We start from the raw sequence: 18,827 nt of genomic DNA on the forward strand, positions 1-18,827 counted from the left end.
GCGAGGGAAGAAATAGAGGCAATATAAATAGAGACAGCTACATCCAAACTCAGATGTTATCCTCACAGCAGTCCAGATTTGCTGGGTCTGTCGTGTGGGTGTCAGGAAGGCAATGTGAGAGCCCAGGGGAGTCGTAAATCCCAGGGAAGAGGATGGGGATCAGACAAGCAGATGACAGCTGAACTGGACATCTAAATATTTCCTGCATAGGCTCAGGACCTTTGGGGCTTGGATTTTTAAGATACTGTAACTTTCTAACCTGTTCTGATTATTATTTTTCTGTGCTTGCTTCAAGGCACTCTCTGTTAGGAGCTTAATCCAAAGTTTGTGACTTGTTCATACCAAGAATTTGGGTTTTTATTTTTGCTCTTTGTGTAACCCCATGCAGAATGTGAAAGCTGTGTCTGAGACCCCTGCAGTGCCCTCGGTGTCTGAAGATGAAGATGATGAAGATGATGCAGCTCCACCCCCTGTGATAGCTCCACGACCTGAACACACAAAATCTGTGAGTAGTAATATCTCCTTCAGCACCCCTGCTGCAGTCACGGTCAGGTCTTGGAGTTATCTGTTAGCACTGTAGGTGTAGAAATACATCATTAACAGGGAAAAAAGAGGATGAATGGAAGTGTTTTTAAGTTGTCATCTGCTTTATATTAATATGAATGTTTTTATTCAACAATAATAGATATACACCCGCTCTGTGATAGACCCTCTTCCTCCTCCTACCAGAGATGTGGCCACTTCTCCTATTCCTTCTCCCTCGGAAAACAACACAACGGCACCTGACTTGCTGGTCAGGAACACAGAGAAGCAGAAGAAAAAGCCAAAAATGTCAGATGAAGAGATCCTGGAAAAATTAAGTATGTCCTTTTTTTTCTTTTTTCCTGAAATCCAAGGTCTTGCTGTAGTGATATCTTAAAACTTTAGTAAGTTGAGATGTTTTAATGCTGCTACTTTGAGATCCCTTACTGAAGACTTTGCCCTGTGACTGTGCCCCAAAATTGGGGGCAGATGTATGGGGGGGAGAATAAATGTAAGCTGAGCACCTCTGCTGTCAGCTGAAGTACCCTGGGAGTTACAGATCCTCAGACTCTAAAACGAGCCCTGAATATGTAACATCTCCTTAACCATGAAGTCTGAGACTGTTCCACCTAGTGATATTCCATAGCTCTGGAGCGTGGATGATTTTATTGAAATGTTAGACCTAAGGTGATGAGCAGAGCTTCTTACCATGGCTACAAGATGGAGAGAAAATTAATGCAACCCCAAGTTCATTTTCCATGATATCGTGACATTAAATGACTTGGTTATTTTTAAGGGCCCTGACATTGTGTGGATACCTAGTAAACAACTCAAATTAGTGGGTGTTTCTGAGAAAAATTCAAGGCTTACCTTGTCTGTTGTGTCCTAGTTTCTTTAATAGTCCTGACCTTCAGTTCATGGATTTTATTTAAAGTGTTCCTCAACTGCGTGGCATTATTGGGATATGCTGTGGCAGTATTTGACAGCTGAACAAGTTCTTCTGTGCAATTGATTGCTCTCCTCAGCATGGGCCAGCTTTTGTTAGAGTAGAGCATTTCTCATTCTTTTAATCTGTTAATCCCGTGTTAATTAAATATACATCGAGCTCATCAGTTTATGTAAATTGTGATCGCACCCCTAAGGTCAGATTACTCTCCTCTGGTGAGAGTTTCCCTCCTAAATGTCATTATTTTATGAAGCAAAGACAAATACCTGGGTCAAGGGGAATTCTGAGGGTACAACTTAATAAAATGGCACGTGGGTGCCTCATTTCTATGAATAAAATGCTAAATTGAATAGATGGCATGTGAATTAAAAATTCTTGCTATCTGAAAACCTGCATTTTCAAGACTTGTTGTTTCAAAGCAGCAACTTCCCTCTCTTGCTGAATTAGCAGGACCTCTGCACCATTAAGGATTTCTGAGCCATTTTGTGAGCAGGTAGGGTAAGGAAGGTCTGTGGCAGGAAAAAGGTACTATTTTTAATGCAGATACATTCATTTCTGTATTCCCTACCTTCTGGCAACAATGCTGCATTAGTGCAGACATTAATGAATCTTCGCCTGGCTTTTTGGGAGGTAGGAAACGTTCCCCCCTTTTACAAATGGAGAGGATTAAATGGGGCACGACTGACAGCTGCCTCTTGTGACTGCCTTGTGCAAACATTTACCTCATGCATTCAGAACCTTGCAGCCTGCATTAGGCTTCCAGGGAAAGTTTACGAATGTTTGTCCAGAAATGTTTGTCCTTAGGGCAGACAGCATTGCTTCAGTAATTGTGCAGTGGGGTGTATAGAGTCGGATTTTTCTCCCCACCCTCCTCCCCAAACACGAACCATGTTCCCCTTTCTTACCTCTGTCTGCCCTGAGCCTTGTGGGCTTGGCTGCTGGCCACCGGGGGCTGAAAATAGCCTGCTCTTACTCTGCTTGCTACTGGATTTCTTGGCAAAATGACCACAAGCAGTTTCTTTGCCAGTATGCATCTGTTTAGGCTCAGGCCTAGACCCCGGCGAAAGCAGCACCGTGTGTTGGCTGCTGGAGCAACTTCCAAACACTGCCTCGGAGGCAGATCTGCATCTCCCGATCCTATTAGCCACCCCGGTGCCATTATAGGGCAGACTTGCACCCAGCTGTTTTTTTTTCATGATTTTCCTGTGCGGAGCTCCCTCCTCTCATCCAGAAAACTTTGGGTTGCATTCTTCATGGCCACCAAACCCACCTCGAGCCTGAGCAGCCCCTCACCACCTCGCAGGGCTCTGAGCGAAGTGCTTTGCCCTCAGAGGGATGCAGGAACAGACTTTGTTTCAGCTGAACAGACAAGTAGGGGAAAATGAGCTGAGATTGCCTCAGGGTTTTCTCTAAAACCAGGGCTGCAGTCGCATGGCAACTGAAAGCTGCTGCCCCTTCCCTAGTTTTGGGGCTTCTAATTGAGGAGCTGAACACTGCCCAGGCCAACCTGGTCATTAGGTAACTAATGGCAAGATTTGTGCTGGTATGAAAAAGCAGTAAATATTTTTTTCCTGCCAGAAATTGTCTCGGTGTCGTTGTATGAAAAAGTATTTCTAAAATCTTTTTGTTTTCTTTTTTATTGTAGGAAGTATTGTGAGCGTGGGTGATCCAAAAAAGAAGTACACACGCTTTGAGAAGATCGGGCAAGGGTTGGTATATGCTTCATTTCTGTCCTGTACCTTTCCTTATGGAAGAGATCATTGAAACTGGGCTAAGTTAGTTTGCTGGAAAAGCTGATGAGGATTTTTTTTTGTTCCACCACCCCCACCCCAGCTCTTCTCCCCTTCCCAGCAAAGTTTTGAGTCACAGCGACCGGGCTATTTTGTGCAATTGTGCTTTAATATAAGAAAATATGCCATTAGATGATCGGGTTGCTAAATATAACTGCAGGCAGGGAAGGAACTGCTTATTTTCAGCATGCAAGACAATCTTCAAATCACAGATTTGCCTGCGGAGTTAAAACTCCTCAATGCAGGTTTGGGGTTCTCTCAGCAGGGTGGGGGGTAAGGAAGAGTTGGGGGAGGCAAATCATTGAGAGATACTTGAGCTGAGGCTCAAAGTCCTGTTTCCTTCACTACAAATGCCACATTTGGTTATTTCAGCTGATCCTGCCTGCTCTGTAATCGCGCTGGGCACTCTGCAAGCCAGGGCAGTGCCGTCATGCCCGTTTAGCTGGGATCAGCTCCCAGTCCTGCAGCCTGTGCTACAGGCTTTGGCTGCCCATACTGTCCTGTACCGGGAGCTTTGTTCCCCATAAATTCTCTGGCTTCTGCTCCAACAGTGAAGTTGGCTAAGAAATATTTCAGACTACATTTACCACTGGAATTATTGCATGACAAGAACGGGAATGAGAGCACCTGACAGAGACGAGGGGGAAGAGGAATGTATTAAGCTCTGTCTTGCTATGAGATGCTAATAGGCTTTTTTTTTCCATTTTTTTTTCCTCCCTTTTGTTTAGAGCCTCAGGTACAGTTTACACAGCAATGGATGTAGCTACAGGACAGGAGGTAAGTGCTGCCAGAATACCACTTCCATGGATTTTGGATTGTCTCCTAAAATTTAGCATTGATGCTGCAAAATAAAGGCATTCTTTTCTGGGTTTGTTCTTAAAGAGGCATTTATTTCCTTACTAATAAGGCATGGTTGAGTGGTCTGAGCAGAAAACTGGAAAAAATGATTCCCCAGGTTTTAATTCCTGAATCATTTTGTATTTGTAGAGAATCTTCCTGAGTCCACAGAGGCTGGAGACAAATGTTGAGACTGGATAGCTCCTCAGCAGAAGTTTTTCTCTTCATCCCTGATATTTCTTCTTGTCCCCATTTACATTCTTTTGTCTTCTACTCCTTTGTTTCCTACACTTACACGAGTTGATTTGCATAGAAATAGTTCCTTTGCCCACCTACTTTTTGCCCTTGAGCTGAGGGATGAGGAGTGTGTCTTTTGTTTTTCCCCCTGAATATTGAACAGTGCTGTGCATATTGCATGCCTACGTAATAAACTAGGAGGGATGGATATGCAGCTTCAGTGAAAATGATTATTGCTAGATGGAGGATTGTTAAAGAGTGAAGTGTGTCCATTATTCCAGATATGTTTATGGAAGTCTGCAGCACTGTGTTTCCACTTTGCATTTGTACAACATCAGGGTTACCCACCGGTAAATTTCGTGACTAAATTTTGTGACTGTACTCTTGGATGAAAACTGCCTCACCCCCCTTCACAATTCCTGAAGAAATAAGACAGTTTAATTGCAGCCTCTGAGGAAGGGGCATCATGTTCATTTTGAAGCAAGGAGAAATATTATAGCAGGAGGAAATCCCTTCGGTGGTTTTCTGCTTTCCTTCTGGACCCCTTCAGAGACTCCCATGTGAATATTGGAACCCTTGGAGTACAACCGGCTTTTAAAATGATTCCCTTTATACTAGTTGGATTTTTAAAATCGCATTTGGGATTGCTGTAGCCTTGGCATCCTCTTAACCTGCTCCTTCCCATGAAATGCTGCTGGTACCAACCCAGAGCTCACTGAAAGGCGGCACATTTTAGAAGCACTAGAAGGAAATTTCTTTATTGTGCAACATACAGGAGCCTTGGGCAGCTCCTGAGATTAAGAATACTCATGATTTTCACTGATGATGCCTATTTAGTATAACTACAGCTGTTTAGTTTGTATTCTAATGCACATGGCAGTATTAAAAAAGGAAAGTGCCCCTTGGAGCAAGTGTGCACTTGGGTCTACTTTTGAACAGGAGTGCTGAAGTACAGGGGCTCCCTCGGTATCCTTGGTCTGGAATTTCTTTATCTGCAGCAAATGCCTTCCCTCTCTTCTTCACCTTTCATTCTCCTCTCTGATCCTGTGCAAAGAGCAGCATGGGGTTTTTGTTTCTCCCTTATTTAAGTACTGTGTGGCAGCCTCGTGAATACCGTGGAAGAACAGCATGGTGTCTGCCTGTTCTTGCCTTCTCATGTGTGGGGCTTTCTCTATAGCCTCTCCTGCTATACTATCAAAATGCTAATTGTATCCATCCCTGTTGGCACTCTGTGGCTCGTTTCTTTCAGTCCTGGCTTTTGTGGGCTAGAGTTCCTGGCTCCCCTCCACCAGTCTATACCACTTTCTCTGCAAGCAGCAGTTTTGTAAAGACGTAATTGCTCTTCATTCCCTTTGCCCAAATATTGTGCTAAGGCCAGTTGGGCTGTTACATCTACCAAAATGTTTCTGCATCCCGCTGGGCTGAGCAGTCTTACTGGTTTGAAGTTTTGTCTTTGAAGGCCAGGTGTTCTCACAAAATACTGGGAATAGTTGGAAGAGTTAAATATAAGTTTAATCGAAGAGTTAAAAGTGTGTTGTACCCAACTGCTTTCTGTGCTTGTACACATGGAGTAGGTATAATGAGGTGGGTAGAAAGCTATTAAGCCACATGGCCACAAGTAATGAATCTGCCCCTATTTCTCTTTGGTATGACTGCGATTCAAATCATGTATTTTCAGCCTTTTATATAAATATCAGTGCTTCTTTCCTCCTAGGTCTTGCTGTGATGGGAAGAAGTAGAATTGTCACTTCACTTAGGCTGTGTTGTTTACCTCCTTCCAAACAAAAAAAGCACCCAAACCTAAAGAAGAATCTGATTCAAAATAAAATTAATAAGAACTGTTTAGGGAATAAGGAGTCTTTGATGTATCAGTCCATACTAGAATGAAGGTATCACTGCTCTCTTGCCAAAAAAAATGTAGAGTTGGCTGTTCAACAGTGATGTAAAGATCAAGTATGAAAACAGTAATTCCCCTTTTCCTTTTCTGGCATCGAATATCCAGCCAGAGTAGAAATGGACTGGCTGCAGGAATTGCTAAATTGCTGAGTAACCGATGATGAATAAGTGGCTTTCTCCTTTATTTGAATGGGGGATTAAAATGATTGACACTGCTACTGGCAGGTTTCTAGGGGACTCTTGTAATAATGCCCTACTTCTTTCATTTCCTTCCCGGCAGGTTGCAATCAAACAGATGAATTTGCAGCAGCAGCCCAAAAAAGAACTGATTATCAATGAAATCCTGGTAATGAGGGAAAACAAAAACCCCAACATCGTCAACTACTTGGACAGGTATGTCGTGATTTGAAGGGTTCACAAAGGGGCTCTGGAAAACTCTTCTTTGTGACTTTCTTAAGTGATCCATCTCAGCTTAATGCAGATACAGGACGATCTTGCATTGCTTAATGGATGTGGCAAGGTTGGGGTGTGGGGTGCTTAGTGGTCTCCATCTATATCCTAGGAGAAACAAGTGTCAGAACTGGCATTATCGGAGTATTTAGGCTCTCTTTAGAGGTGCTGACAGCAATGGCATTAGCAGCATGCTGTCAGGGCCCCATTTTCCAAGGTGCTCCGCCAAATTTGACTTGACAAGCCGTTTCCTTCCTGATGCTACAGGAGAAATGGGAATACCTTGAACTGTGTTATTTGTTTTCCTCTTCCCCTTCTTTCCTTCTCCCTGAGCAATACTAATGCTCTGCTTGCAGAGTAACCCTTCAATGTTCAGATGGGAATCATGTCCCTGTGGCTGTCCACTGAGGTTTTCTGTGTTGTAGCATAGCAGTGGTAAGGCTGAAGGATGTGTGACGCATAACTAAGCGAGGCTGCTTTCTTGTGGGTGTGTGTAAGGGGAAAAAGGAGAGCTGGCACAGAGAGGAATAACCCTTTGGGAGATAAAGGAAACAGGCTTATTCCCTGCTTGGAGCTGGGTTTTATGGACTTGGACACGTGCTGCGTTACTCCTGCTTGGCATTATATGTGTTAGATCCATGTGGGATGACTTTTTGAATCCCTGCTTCTCCTTTCTGCAAGCACTGCATCTATACAGGGACCTGCTCTGGGATCCCTTGGATTATTAGGACAGGACCAGAGCAGGAACAATCAGCACTGTGGCTGCTGCACTGCATAAGCTGTTCCTGACATAAATGCGTGCAGCCACGAAAGCTGTGCTCGCTGTATAGCTCAGGGCAGTAAAAAGCAAGTCTGCAAACAAATGTGACTGCGAGTTCTTCCCTGTGGGATACTGAGGCTCTGCATAGGGGTGATGGCAGCAGTGCTGCTGTTGTCGGCTCTGTGGAGGTTGTCTGCTTCAGAAGGAACAAGTGGTGACTGTGTGTCTGTGGGGGTAGGGAGCTGCCTTTGAAAGCAGAAGAAATGCTTGCATCTCCCCTGTTTGACTTCCAGGAAACAGTCCCAGGCTGTCAGCGTGGAAATCTGCGATGTGTTGGAAGATAACAGGGCAGAAGTGTTGCATGGTGAATTGAATTCAGCATCAGTTTAGCACTGATGCGTTGTGTCAAGCCTGAATCATTCACCTTATGCTAAAGCTAGTTCCAGTGGAGCTGCAGCAGGGTTTCCAGCCTGCTGCACTCGTCAGAAACTCATCTTGATTAACTACAGGTTTGGCTGTTTGTAGGGAAAACAGTGTCTAGATGGGTGAGCTTCAGGCTTTACTCTTGGCAGCTCATTTTCTAAAGACGGAAAGGAGGGATGTGACCCAGAATCTCTTCTGGGAACTGGATAGAGAATATTTGGACACTTGCTTGCTCTGCATGTATAGCAAAACGTATGAACTGTTTCCTTAACATCTTCCTCGGTTGTCTTAGCCAAAAAAAAAGCACTTTTAATGCTGCAGCATCCATTGTGATGCTGAATTTATATGGTGCTGTGTTCTGCGTTATAAGCACGGTTGTAAAGAGCTGCCTTATCGAAAGGATAAAGTGTGCTTGTGAAATTTTGAGGAAGGGGCGTGTTTGTGCAGAGAAAGTGGTGCTGGGCAGGCACCCTCTTCTTGGAAAGAGCAGAAATTACCTGTGGAAAATGAGAAAAGCAGAAAAGAACTTTTAAGTATTGCACGTGGGCTGCAAGTGTGTATTTCTCCCGGCTGATCAGAGGCTTTGTTTTGGGAAAACTGTTTGAGATGCGTGTTCTTCCTTTAGAGAGAACATCCTTGTGTACATGCACATGCCTTGTCGAGCCAATACATCCCAGCTATAGGGTAGCTGCACGTCCTGCTGTCTTATTAAAACTTCCAGCAACAGGAGCCACTTCTTTTGTCCCCGACTTTCTCTCACTAAGCTTTTTCAGAGGGATCAGCTTTTGTTCGAGTGCAGCAAACGGACAGAACAGCAAGGAGGGTGAACGCTGGGGGTTCTTGTGCCTATTGTGAGGCTTTGGAAGAGCAGGATCTTGCTGCTGGGGAGCTGCATCCCTCCTGCCTGGCCCAACGTGCCTGTTTGTTTCCTGAGTGCTGAGTGAAGCATCACCAAACTGAGATCACATCTTTGTCTCTAATATTACAGTTAAGCAGAGATTTTAATATTTCTATCGTCCAGGTATAGCCTAGAGCACAGTTCTTTATTTTTGGGGAGTTTTTTCATCAGCTCAGATGTTGGCAGCATCTCCTTTAGGGGCACACCTATTGCTCACTCTGGTGATGTTGCACTCATCCCTGTCAATTTTCTGTGCCAAGTCAGAAACCTCTTTCTCCTTCATTATTGCTTTCTATTTATTTGTCCCCTAGACCCTACCCTGCTTTTTGCCTTTGTCTCGTAGCAAATTCCTTTTTTACTTTTCAGCAGGATCAGTGTTTCTGAGCAAAACAAATGATTTGATGAGTCCTCCTGCCAGCAGGCAGAAGCTTGCAATTTGATTCTCTGATGTCTCTCTCGACTCATCTGTCTGCTCCTTTCAAACCCGGGCAGAGAAGCTGCGAAGGTGGGGTTTGTGGCTTTCCAGCTGATGCTTCCTTCCTTCAGGAATGCGTCATCCTGATGTATCTGTCGTGAAAGGTTGTGTTGGTGTTTTTCCAGATGGGCACAAAAGGGCAGAAGTGGTTGGTGATGATTTTTTTGGTTTTACATGAGTTAATGCTGGTGCCTTCATCCCAGGTCTTCTGCTCCTAGACATGAGCACACGTGCTCCCAGCAGACAACGATATCCCAAATGGATGTGAAAACTCACCCTCATCTCAGCTTTTTCTTATTTATCTTCCTACAGGCTTCCTACAGATGAGATTTTTCAAATGTGCGATGCTTAAAAAATGGTGTTCTTGAAAAAGAACTGAAAAGTTGTACATGGGCAACCAGCCAGGACTGTCCCTGTGCCTGGGCAAGGGCAGGCAGTTGCTTAGGGTAGGAGGTTGCCAGTGGTGTCAGATCAGCCCACAGCCACCTTTGTCAGTGTAAGAGCCCTTGAAAATCATGCTGTGCACCAGCTGTTTAGGGATGGATGCATGCTTGCACCTTGCCTAGTAGCTCTTTCCTCTCTCTCCTTGTGTTTAAAGGTACTTTGAGCTCGTCTCCTTCATAGCCTGGGCCCTTTCCATGGCAGAAAAACTCAGCTTTGCTGAGTTTTCCTTTGGCCAGGAAACTTTTAACCTGTTCTTCCATCACCTCAGCCCTGTTTTCTCCTCAGCTTTCTGCACTCACCCTTTCTCTGCTCTTTCAGGTTGTGGTCAGATCCTCCAACACACAGAATTTGCCCTGAGAATTTGCCCCAGTGCAGTTACATTTTCTGTTCAAGCCTTGTGGTTTCCCTGCACTTCTAAGATAGCTTTAAAACCCAGCGCGTTCTGACTCAGTAAACGGTAATGTGCTCATATTTCCTTGTTCTAAAAACTGTTTCTGGCACTTCAGCTACCTTGTAGGAGAAGAGCTCTGGGTCGTCATGGAGTACTTGGCAGGAGGCTCCCTAACAGATGTTGTGACAGAGACCTGCATGGACGAAGGACAAATCGCAGCTGTGTGCCGAGAGGTAAAGCTGCACCCACACCCTGGGTGAGCTGTGAGGAGGAAGGGGACGGGGCTTTCTTTGATTTATTCTGCTGGGATAGCTGTCTACAGCTTCTCTAATGCTGCAGGAATCTTCTCAGAGGATGGATTTCACTGGGGAGGTCGTGACATGCTCCTGTTAGGTTTCACCCTAGAGTGAGAACTGTAAAATGGGGCTGGAATACTTGTGGTTATGCCTATTTTCTTTGTGTTTTGTTTTTTTTTCTAACCTGTTACCTTCTGGTCCCAGTGGGATGTATCTGTTGCTCTGCACATACTGAATATAGAAAAGGCTTTAAAAATCTAAGCCTGTGCTACTCAAAATGCACATTGTTAGAGTCCATAGCTGGCTAATTGCACTTGATGCACAGTCAGAACATCTTTCCTTCTTTTTTTTCAGTGTCTCCAGGCTCTGGAATTCCTCCACTCGAACCAAGTTATTCACAGAGACATCAAGAGTGACAACATCCTGCTGGGAATGGACGGCTCTGTCAAACTAAGTATGAGGGGAACAGCGCTGGTGGTGCCTTTAGTTATCAACCCAGGCTTCTTAGCTGCTACGGGACGGGCCTAGTGGGGAGCTGGGTGCTTGAGATGCTTGATGCTGTGGTGATGAAGAGTCTGTAGAAATGCTCCTGGAGGTATTTTTGTGGTATCTGTTTCAACGGAGTTTGGCAAGCATAAATCCCTGTGAACTGATAACAGACGTGCAATGAGGTTTGGGGTTCATTTAGCCTTGGGCCATCTGTTTTTGTTGTCTGAAATAACAGTATTTTAATGCACCTCCAGTCTAGAAAGCCGAGTTTATAGGTGTAGGGTCACGAGTTTTTATCTGTTTGTGATCTCCCCAGTCTTGAAAATGCTGCAGGTACTTGGGTGATGGAGGTGGGTGGAGGGGAAGTTGAAATCTGTTCAGCTAGAAAGCATTTAATCTTACAAACCCAGCCCAATCCGAGCTCTTAATGTTGTTTCCTCCGTGCGTTATCACCAGTAATGAAGACCTTGAGACCCTTGGTGCTAAAGTAGCTGTTGTGCTTGCCATTGCCCTTGCAGAGATAAGTCTGGAGACCAGTGAATGATTATCTCCCACCTATGGCTTTAACAGAACTGTGCTTCCTCCCTCTCCCTCCCAGTTCTGTTGGCTAGCGCCCAACAGGCATAAATAAATCTATTTTTGCCAGCAGTGACAGCAGATATGACTCAAAATTCACACAGTGCAGATATGCTGAGTAAGAAGGTGCTTTTTTTTTTTTTTTTCGGTTTTGCACATAATTATTTTTTAGACTGAAGCTGCACTTTAATACAGTCAGATCTCGGGAGTGTTAGCAGTGAATAGCTTATCAGGGCCGAGGTGCTCTGTTCTTACGGAACAAAGTCTTTCAGCACAGTATGCAAACACTTGGCTGGAGCTTCAAGTTAGGAAAGTCCCTGTGGATATGATGCAGTAACCTTCTGGACCTGGGCTTCTTACTGGCTCTGCTGGAAATGTGCTCTGTTTGTGGACCATATGTACCTTTCCTGCTTGTTACCCTTGATAAAAACTCAGTTGGGGACCAGTTTCATTTTCATCACTCTGCCTAAAATTAAACCTGTGATGCCACACGGGGTCAGGATGGGCAGGACATCTTGCTGCGTTGATTCTGCTGGGCACACAAGAACACAGCCAGTTTGGTGAAGCATATTACAAAGGAGATGGGCCAACATCTTTCCCCAGAAGCCCTGGTCAATGGATGCCTTCATTCTTCTGCACCCACTGGTGACAGAGCTGGTATCAACTTGGGAAAGTGTTTGGTGCTGCCTAGAAGCTGTGGCAGGACAGGAGGATGAGCTCTTTATAGAAAACCACAGTGAAAAAGTCTGGCTCCTGGTCCCCAAGGCTGAAGAGAGCCCCAGAAAGGTGCTGGTGGCTTCTTTCTTGGCTGATCAAGGTGGGGGTGCTCTCCAGGATGAGTTCAGTCCCACTCTGATGTCCGGTTGGAGGGAGAGAAGATTTTAGTTCCTCATTGTCCTGCCCCTTTTGCTCCCATTTAACATAAAATCCAGTTGGGTGTTTCACTGTGGCTCTTGTTGCCCTGGCAGGCTAGGACACAAGACCAACCTTGCTTGCTTGATCTCTCCTGCTGAGAGCACAAGGCTGCTGATCAGACACCCTGACTGCTGTTCCTGGCTTTCCCAAAGCCTTTTTAAACAAAAGTTTCAGCCTTTTAGTGCTTTGATCTCCTTCCTCTGACTCATTTCAATGCTATTGTGTTACCGAGAGGTTGAGGAACATCTAACGACTCCCACCAGAGGACCCTACTCTCAGCTGAAGCTCCTAACCCCCTCGGGGAATCAAGCACATGGTTTATGAAAGGCTATGCTGCAGGGCACAGAGATAAGACAGCAGTAATCCAACTGGGAGTGCAGGTAGGGAAATCACTAGACGTGCACTCACATTGTACTCTACAATACACAGTGCGTGTGTGTGTGTGTAAAGGACACATTGGTACTTCGGTTTTGACTGCTTTAGCCTTTTGAATTGGTCTGTTTTGGTTTCGTTGGTGGGGTTTTCTTTTGCTAACGAGAGATTCTGACCCTTGGAGGTCTGGAGAAAAACGGGTTGAGGCAGGATTGCGTGGGGCAGCCTTTCTCTCTGGCAAGTCAAATGGCTTGGAGGGGGGAGCCAGCCCCAGAAAACGGGGCCTCTAGCCATACAACCCTCCTCCTTGTCCACGTGAGGGCATCACAGGGCCTCACCAAGGTCGCAGTGGCCACCACCGGCCCTGCCTTTGCCCCTATAAAATGGTCCCCCTGCCACCGGCCCACCACTTGCTCAGCGATTTGGTCTTCTGAGAGCCAGCGGCTGGAAGAAGACCAGAGATAAGAGCACGGCGAGAGGCGAGCAGCAGCCCTCCTCAGTGCAAGGACAAGAAATTGGACCTAGGACCACTGAGAGAGGCCAGGAAAAAAAAAAAAAAGCCACAAAAAGCACTACTCTTCAACAATTAAAACAATTAGGAGACGTTTCTTCTCAGCAAGAGTGGTCAGGCCTTGGGACGGGTTGCCCAGGGAGGTGGGGGAGTCCCCGTCCTTGGGGGTGTTCAAGGAGAGGTTGGACGTGGTGCTTGGGGACAGGGCTTGGTGGTGACATTGATCGTAGGGGGATGGTTGGACTAGATGATCCTGAAGGGCTTTTCCAACCTTAATCTTTCCATGATTTTGTGATCTTTTGGAAAGTCAAATGCAAATGAATAAGACAGGGCCAAGCAATTTTCACAGGAAGGCTCTCCACCTTTCTGTCTTCTCAAAGAAAATAAGCACCAAATTAGGTACTTAAATTTATTCTGAACACAGTACTTGCTCTAGAAAGCAAATCCTGTTTGAGAGGTGGTACATCTTCTGGGGAAACAATATCTCTGGGACATAAAATATGATCAGATAATGCTGGTGGGTGTGGGTGGTGGGAGGACAGATTGGACATTGCTTTCTGTTTTCACATACCCAGGAACTGGCTTGTGTTACATGGTGTATTACAGCTGCAAAATGCCTCGCTGCCAAGTTTCACAGCATCCATGTACAGCTCTTTAGTGACCACCGTCCTTCACATAGACAAGTCAGCAGCTCTGTGATGTTTGTGGTCTCAGTGAGTCAGATTTAGAAGCTTACTCCTGATCACCTTGTTAACCACAACACCACCCCTCCTTTGCAGCAGCATAGTAGCGGGCAGTGCAACAGGCTAGCTTGTACCACAGCTCTGGCATCAGTACGTGTTGTTTTTGGAGAAACCTGCTGATTTCTAACTATTTCTTCCCCCCTTCTTTGCTTTTGCAGCTGACTTTGGCTTCTGTGCCCAGATCACTCCCGAGCAGAGCAAGCGCAGCACCATGGTGGGGACCCCGTACTGGATGGCGCCTGAAGTGGTGACACGGAAAGCCTACGGGCCCAAAGTGGATATCTGGTCGCTGGGGATAATGGCCATCGAGATGATCGAAGGAGAACCCCCCTACCTCAACGAGAACCCCCTGAGAGTAAGCGAGTGCCTTTCTTTGCCCTCAGGTCTTCTCTGAGCCTGCTGGTTAACCTAGGCACTGGAGGAGGCAGGTGACCCTCCGCTGTGGTTTCATCACATGCAGCTGCACGCCTGCTTAGATGCTGTGGTGAGAAGGTTGTGGTCATTTAAGTTAGAAGCCATCTCTGGTTTTGGGTGGCAGAGGCACAGGCTCTTCCTGTTGCAGACCCTCTGGTAGGGTCTGAGTTAATCATGTGCATTCATAATTCCCCCCTTTCTGGAGAGGCTGATAGGGGCACTTTCTATCCCCAAAGTGCCTGGCTTCTTAAATCCTTGTGAGTGGGGAAGAGAGCTTTCCTCGTTTTCAAAATATACCACATTACTCTTTTATAAACAGGACTTTTTCTTGCTGGTGCACTGTTCCTCTTTGCCTGCTCCAACTAAAGCTCCAGGTTTAACAAGCCTTTAGTCAGGCTTTACCCCCGCTGGTGCTTTTCCTTTCTTATTCTTTAATGAAAGGGGAGATTCTGTCAGTTTGTAGGAATGCAGCTGTTCTTGGTGTAAGCCAGTTTTATGGCTTTTTTTTCCTCAGCTGAACGGGATGAAGGGATCTAGAACAGTTCTGTTTAACTTGTTTCCATCTCTTGCACTGGAGGTGATTTTGGGAGAGAAGCGCAGCAGTGAAGAAGAGCAAAAGGAAAGTTGCTGTGGAGTTAAATGAGGATGGCTAAGCAACATGGTGCTTTGCTCTCATTTACTCAACTTGTTCCAGTTCCCAGGGTATTGGACTGCTACCATGAGATGTGATGAGAAGTGTGCTCAAAAGGCCCCTGACAGAAGTCTCGTTTCCTTTTAAAACAATTTTAAAACAATTTTTAGCGATTGTCTTTTAATAATAAAATTTTGCAGTGGATGGATCCTGAGTTTCCTGATTCTTAGAGAATTCTTTGTTCCCAAGCAGCAGCAAAACGACTCCCTTGGTTTCTGTAGGGTGTTAAGTGCTGCTTGAGAGCCTGCTGGCCATCTTTTGTAAGGGACCAACTGCATCTTTAGGGTATCGGCTTGTTAGGCCTCGTGCATTTGGGCAAAGTACGGACAGAACAAAGCCTCCTGTTTATTCAGGGGTACCTTCCCATGAGGATATAGTTATTGCAGGAGTCGAGCACTGGCGGAGCTGTGCCAGTCGACTTCCCTATGTAAACACAGTCTGGACTGCCGGTTTTGTCCTCTTAATCCCTTGAGAGGGCTGCAGGATCCAAACCCAGATTATGAGGGTAAAACAATAAAGGATTGGATCCCATCCACACAAAAATAGGGCCGGCAGCTATTCTCTTTGCTGAAACTTAGGCGTTTATTAGTCACCCTGATAAGGTTTTTTTTTTGGTTTTGTTTTTCCCCATTGAGCTGTGGGGAGGGAGAGGAAAAATGGGTGTCTCTGTAATGCAGAGATGGAGTCTGACCTTCATAACCTCCTGTTTCTTTGGTGCTTGTTTTGCTTTAGGCCCTGTATCTCATTGCTACAAACGGGACTCCTGAACTGCAGAACCCAGAAAAGCTTTCACCCATATTCCGAGACTTCTTAAATCGCTGTCTTGAAATGGACGTGGAAAAAAGAGGTTCTGCAAAAGAGCTGCTACAGGTGAGTGCTGGGGAACAGGACTGAATTAAGCATTCTAGAGTGAGAATAGGCAGGTAGAGAAATATCATTTGGGGCCTTAAATACTGCGTCATCTGAAGTCACGAGCACAGCTGAGATAACTGAGAAAACAAACAAACAAAAAAGCACAAAACCAACCAACCAAAAAACCCCAAATCCATAACGAAGCGTTAACAGAGCACTTTCCTTTTTGTGCTGTACTTGCTACTGGCAGCAGCTGTGCAGCGTGTTCTGTAACCAACCTCAAATAATTGCTGTGCCATGGGCCTGCTGAATGCTGAGCCCCTTAATTCCCGTGGCTTCTTCACGCAGCTCACCCTAACATCTGGCTGTGGTGTTGCAGTCTGGCCATGCTTGTTCTCATTTGGATAACAGGAGGGTTTCCAGCTATCGAATGCGCTGGTTGTCTCTCTTCTGGGGGAGAGTTCCCAAAGCTTTTTGGAACGGGCACGCCTTGCATTAACTGGAGCAGTTTGGCATCAGCACATTTTGCCAGATACAGCTCTTAATGCAGAGGTGATGGAACAAAGCTTGTGAGAAATCCTCAGTTATTTCACTGAAAACCTGGTGTCTTGGTCTTGGACTCCCAGTGAAGCTGAAGGACCAGGCTGCCAGGCTTGTAAAATAAATCTGTGATCATGGAGCCCTCAGACCTTGACTGTGAGACAGTTCCTTTTTTTTTTTGTTTTTCCTTTCTTTCCATTACTTTGTCTACTGGGTTCAGCTTTGGGGGTGCTGCTGCCTTCTGAGACTAATGAAGCATTAATCAGTGGCAGAAAGAATGGCAGTAGATTAAAGCTCACTTTTTCTCCTGGACTTGCCAGCTCCAGAGTATCAGACAGCAGCAATGATCTGTTCCTTGGGGCAGGAAAATATTGTGACTGCAGCATTTCTGCCTGCCTTTACCTTTTGGCCTCGGATTTTTCCACCTTTGAAGTGTGTTCAGATTGGGTGATTGATCCCTTCTGGTGCTCAGAAATCCTGGGGGACTTAATTATTTTTGGTTTCCAGAACAGCTTGTGGACTTCATGCCTTCACTCATCTGATTAGCTGTTTTGTGTCAGTCTCTGTCCTCAACCTAGGCTTCCTCTGCGAGGTTGGACTATTGCAAGCTTTCCATTTAACCCTGAACACAGGGAAAACTTTGCACAGGAACATTGCACGGGAAGCCCTGGGCAATGTGTTGGAACTGCACAAGTTGCTTTTAGTTACACCTTCCTTCCACAAAGAATTTCACTGCAGATTTTACATAAATTTATTTCCCGGGAGAACTTGCTTGGTCTTGAGAGTGTATAAATATTGGAGAAATTAGGATATGTTGGGTGCAAAGCTCTTTATCAGTTCAGGTAAGACCCAAAAGTCATGGTGAACATTTTATTCATCGTGTCTTTTTTGTTTCACCTGTTTGGAGATTAGAGTAGGCTGTTGGACTTCATACAGGTTTAGGTCCTGATATTTTGTGTGGACACCAGGCTTTTGGGACATGTTCTGAAAAATGTAACCTTTTTTTTCTTTTTTTTCCTCTTCCTAGCACCAGTTCCTGAAGATTGCAAAGCCTCTTTCTAGTCTCACTCCTCTGATTATTGCTGCTAAAGAGGCAGCAAAGAACAACCATTAAAGCGGGGGAGTCAGCATGGCCGTCGTGTCAAGCCTTCTAGACGTTCCTTTCAGAAACTGAATTACCTGTCCCCGTCCCCTCCTGCTCCTCCTTCACAGGGGTGTTCTTAAACTTTGATCTGCCTGGAAGGGTAGCAGATGTATTATTTGCTGAACGTGGGAGGGCACACAACAGGAAAGTTGCTGATCGTAAAGAGTGAACTGTCTTTCCATCCTCTTTGATGGGCACGGTAGGGGAAGGGTGTATTTTATGGCTGGGAAGATCTTCTGAGAACATCTGAACCTGACCTACACGTAGCAAAGCCAGTTTGTTCTCGTATTTCTTACCGTGTTTATTTTTAAAGATAATGTGGACCATGTTTATCTTAATAAATTAAATCTTTTGCCTGCTGGACTCTTCCTGCTTCTGCCAAGCTGCTCTTAACAGCACGGAGGCTGCTCTCTGCTTTGGATGACTCAAGGAGGGAAGGAAGCAGGCAGCAGCAATCGCAACAGCTAAAAAAAGTGGAAGGACCATGCAGCACCATGCAGCCCTCCTGCAGCACCGCTGGATGCTTCGAGGGAGCAAGGAGAAAGCCTGTGTGTGCTTCTTGCAGCTGTTGGACAACTTGTGATCTTTTTGCCAAATTGTGTGAATCGAGGTCCTTCCCCGCACACTTTAGTTTCAACTCAACTAATTAAACAGCTTTCAAATAGTTCTGGTATTCTAGAAAAATCACAGGAAAAATCAACTGGGATTTCTTTTCGGGTTATTTTATTAGTGCTATCAGGCTTTGTGGAGACCTGCCCTGTAAGATAAAGCAAACAGAACAATTGCTATTATAAAGATAAGATTTGCCTGCAGGATGATGTTGAAAACTCTTGCTTCTTAGACCAAGGCCAACAGAAAACAAACTGATGACGGACAGTGCTTTTTTGGAAGCATAGGGGCATTCATTTTTTGTTGAAATGAGCGAGTGAACTGATATCTTTATGCTACTGACTCCTGTGGTTGCTAATGATATGTAAAACAACAGCAATCCTGGAACTACTAGAGAGATCGGTTGTAAACACTGGCGTTACGTTACTGTATCCTGATTTTTAATAAAACGACTGCTGCATTTCTTAACTCGGGGCTGAGGGAGGGGTGGAGAATTCCCTGTCACCAGACAATTCTGTCGGATGGGATTGGTTTTCATGCTATTGTCACTGGGTGGTTACAAGTGATGGATTAAGTGATACAAGCTCCTGTAGTCCTGTGGGATGG

At 45.3% G+C, this 18,827-nt stretch overlaps 1 protein-coding gene across 2 annotated transcripts in view; it reads left to right on the forward strand.

Annotated features, from left to right (window-relative positions):
• Positions 1 to 18,042, forward strand: part of PAK1 (p21 (RAC1) activated kinase 1) — a 65,705-nt gene extending 47,663 nt beyond the window's left edge. For both annotated transcript variants that reach the window (XM_032194022.1, XM_032194031.1), the window contains 10 exons: positions 389 to 505; positions 686 to 860; positions 3,114 to 3,177; positions 3,987 to 4,035; positions 6,509 to 6,621; positions 10,185 to 10,302; positions 10,720 to 10,819; positions 14,130 to 14,326; positions 15,809 to 15,946; positions 17,496 to 18,042. In XM_032194022.1, the coding sequence (XP_032049913.1) occupies positions 389 to 505; positions 686 to 860; positions 3,114 to 3,177; positions 3,987 to 4,035; positions 6,509 to 6,621; positions 10,185 to 10,302; positions 10,720 to 10,819; positions 14,130 to 14,326; positions 15,809 to 15,946; positions 17,496 to 17,582 (1,158 nt within the window). In that variant the 3' untranslated portion in view covers positions 17,583 to 18,042. The remainder of the gene's footprint in view (positions 1 to 388; positions 506 to 685; positions 861 to 3,113; positions 3,178 to 3,986; positions 4,036 to 6,508; positions 6,622 to 10,184; positions 10,303 to 10,719; positions 10,820 to 14,129; positions 14,327 to 15,808; positions 15,947 to 17,495) is intronic.
• The last annotated feature ends 785 nt before the right edge of the window (positions 18,043 to 18,827 follow it).

Source organism: Aythya fuligula, chromosome 1, assembly GCF_009819795.1.
Source record: "Aythya fuligula isolate bAytFul2 chromosome 1, bAytFul2.pri, whole genome shotgun sequence".
In the NCBI taxonomy this organism is placed as follows: domain Eukaryota; kingdom Metazoa; phylum Chordata; class Aves; order Anseriformes; family Anatidae; genus Aythya; species Aythya fuligula.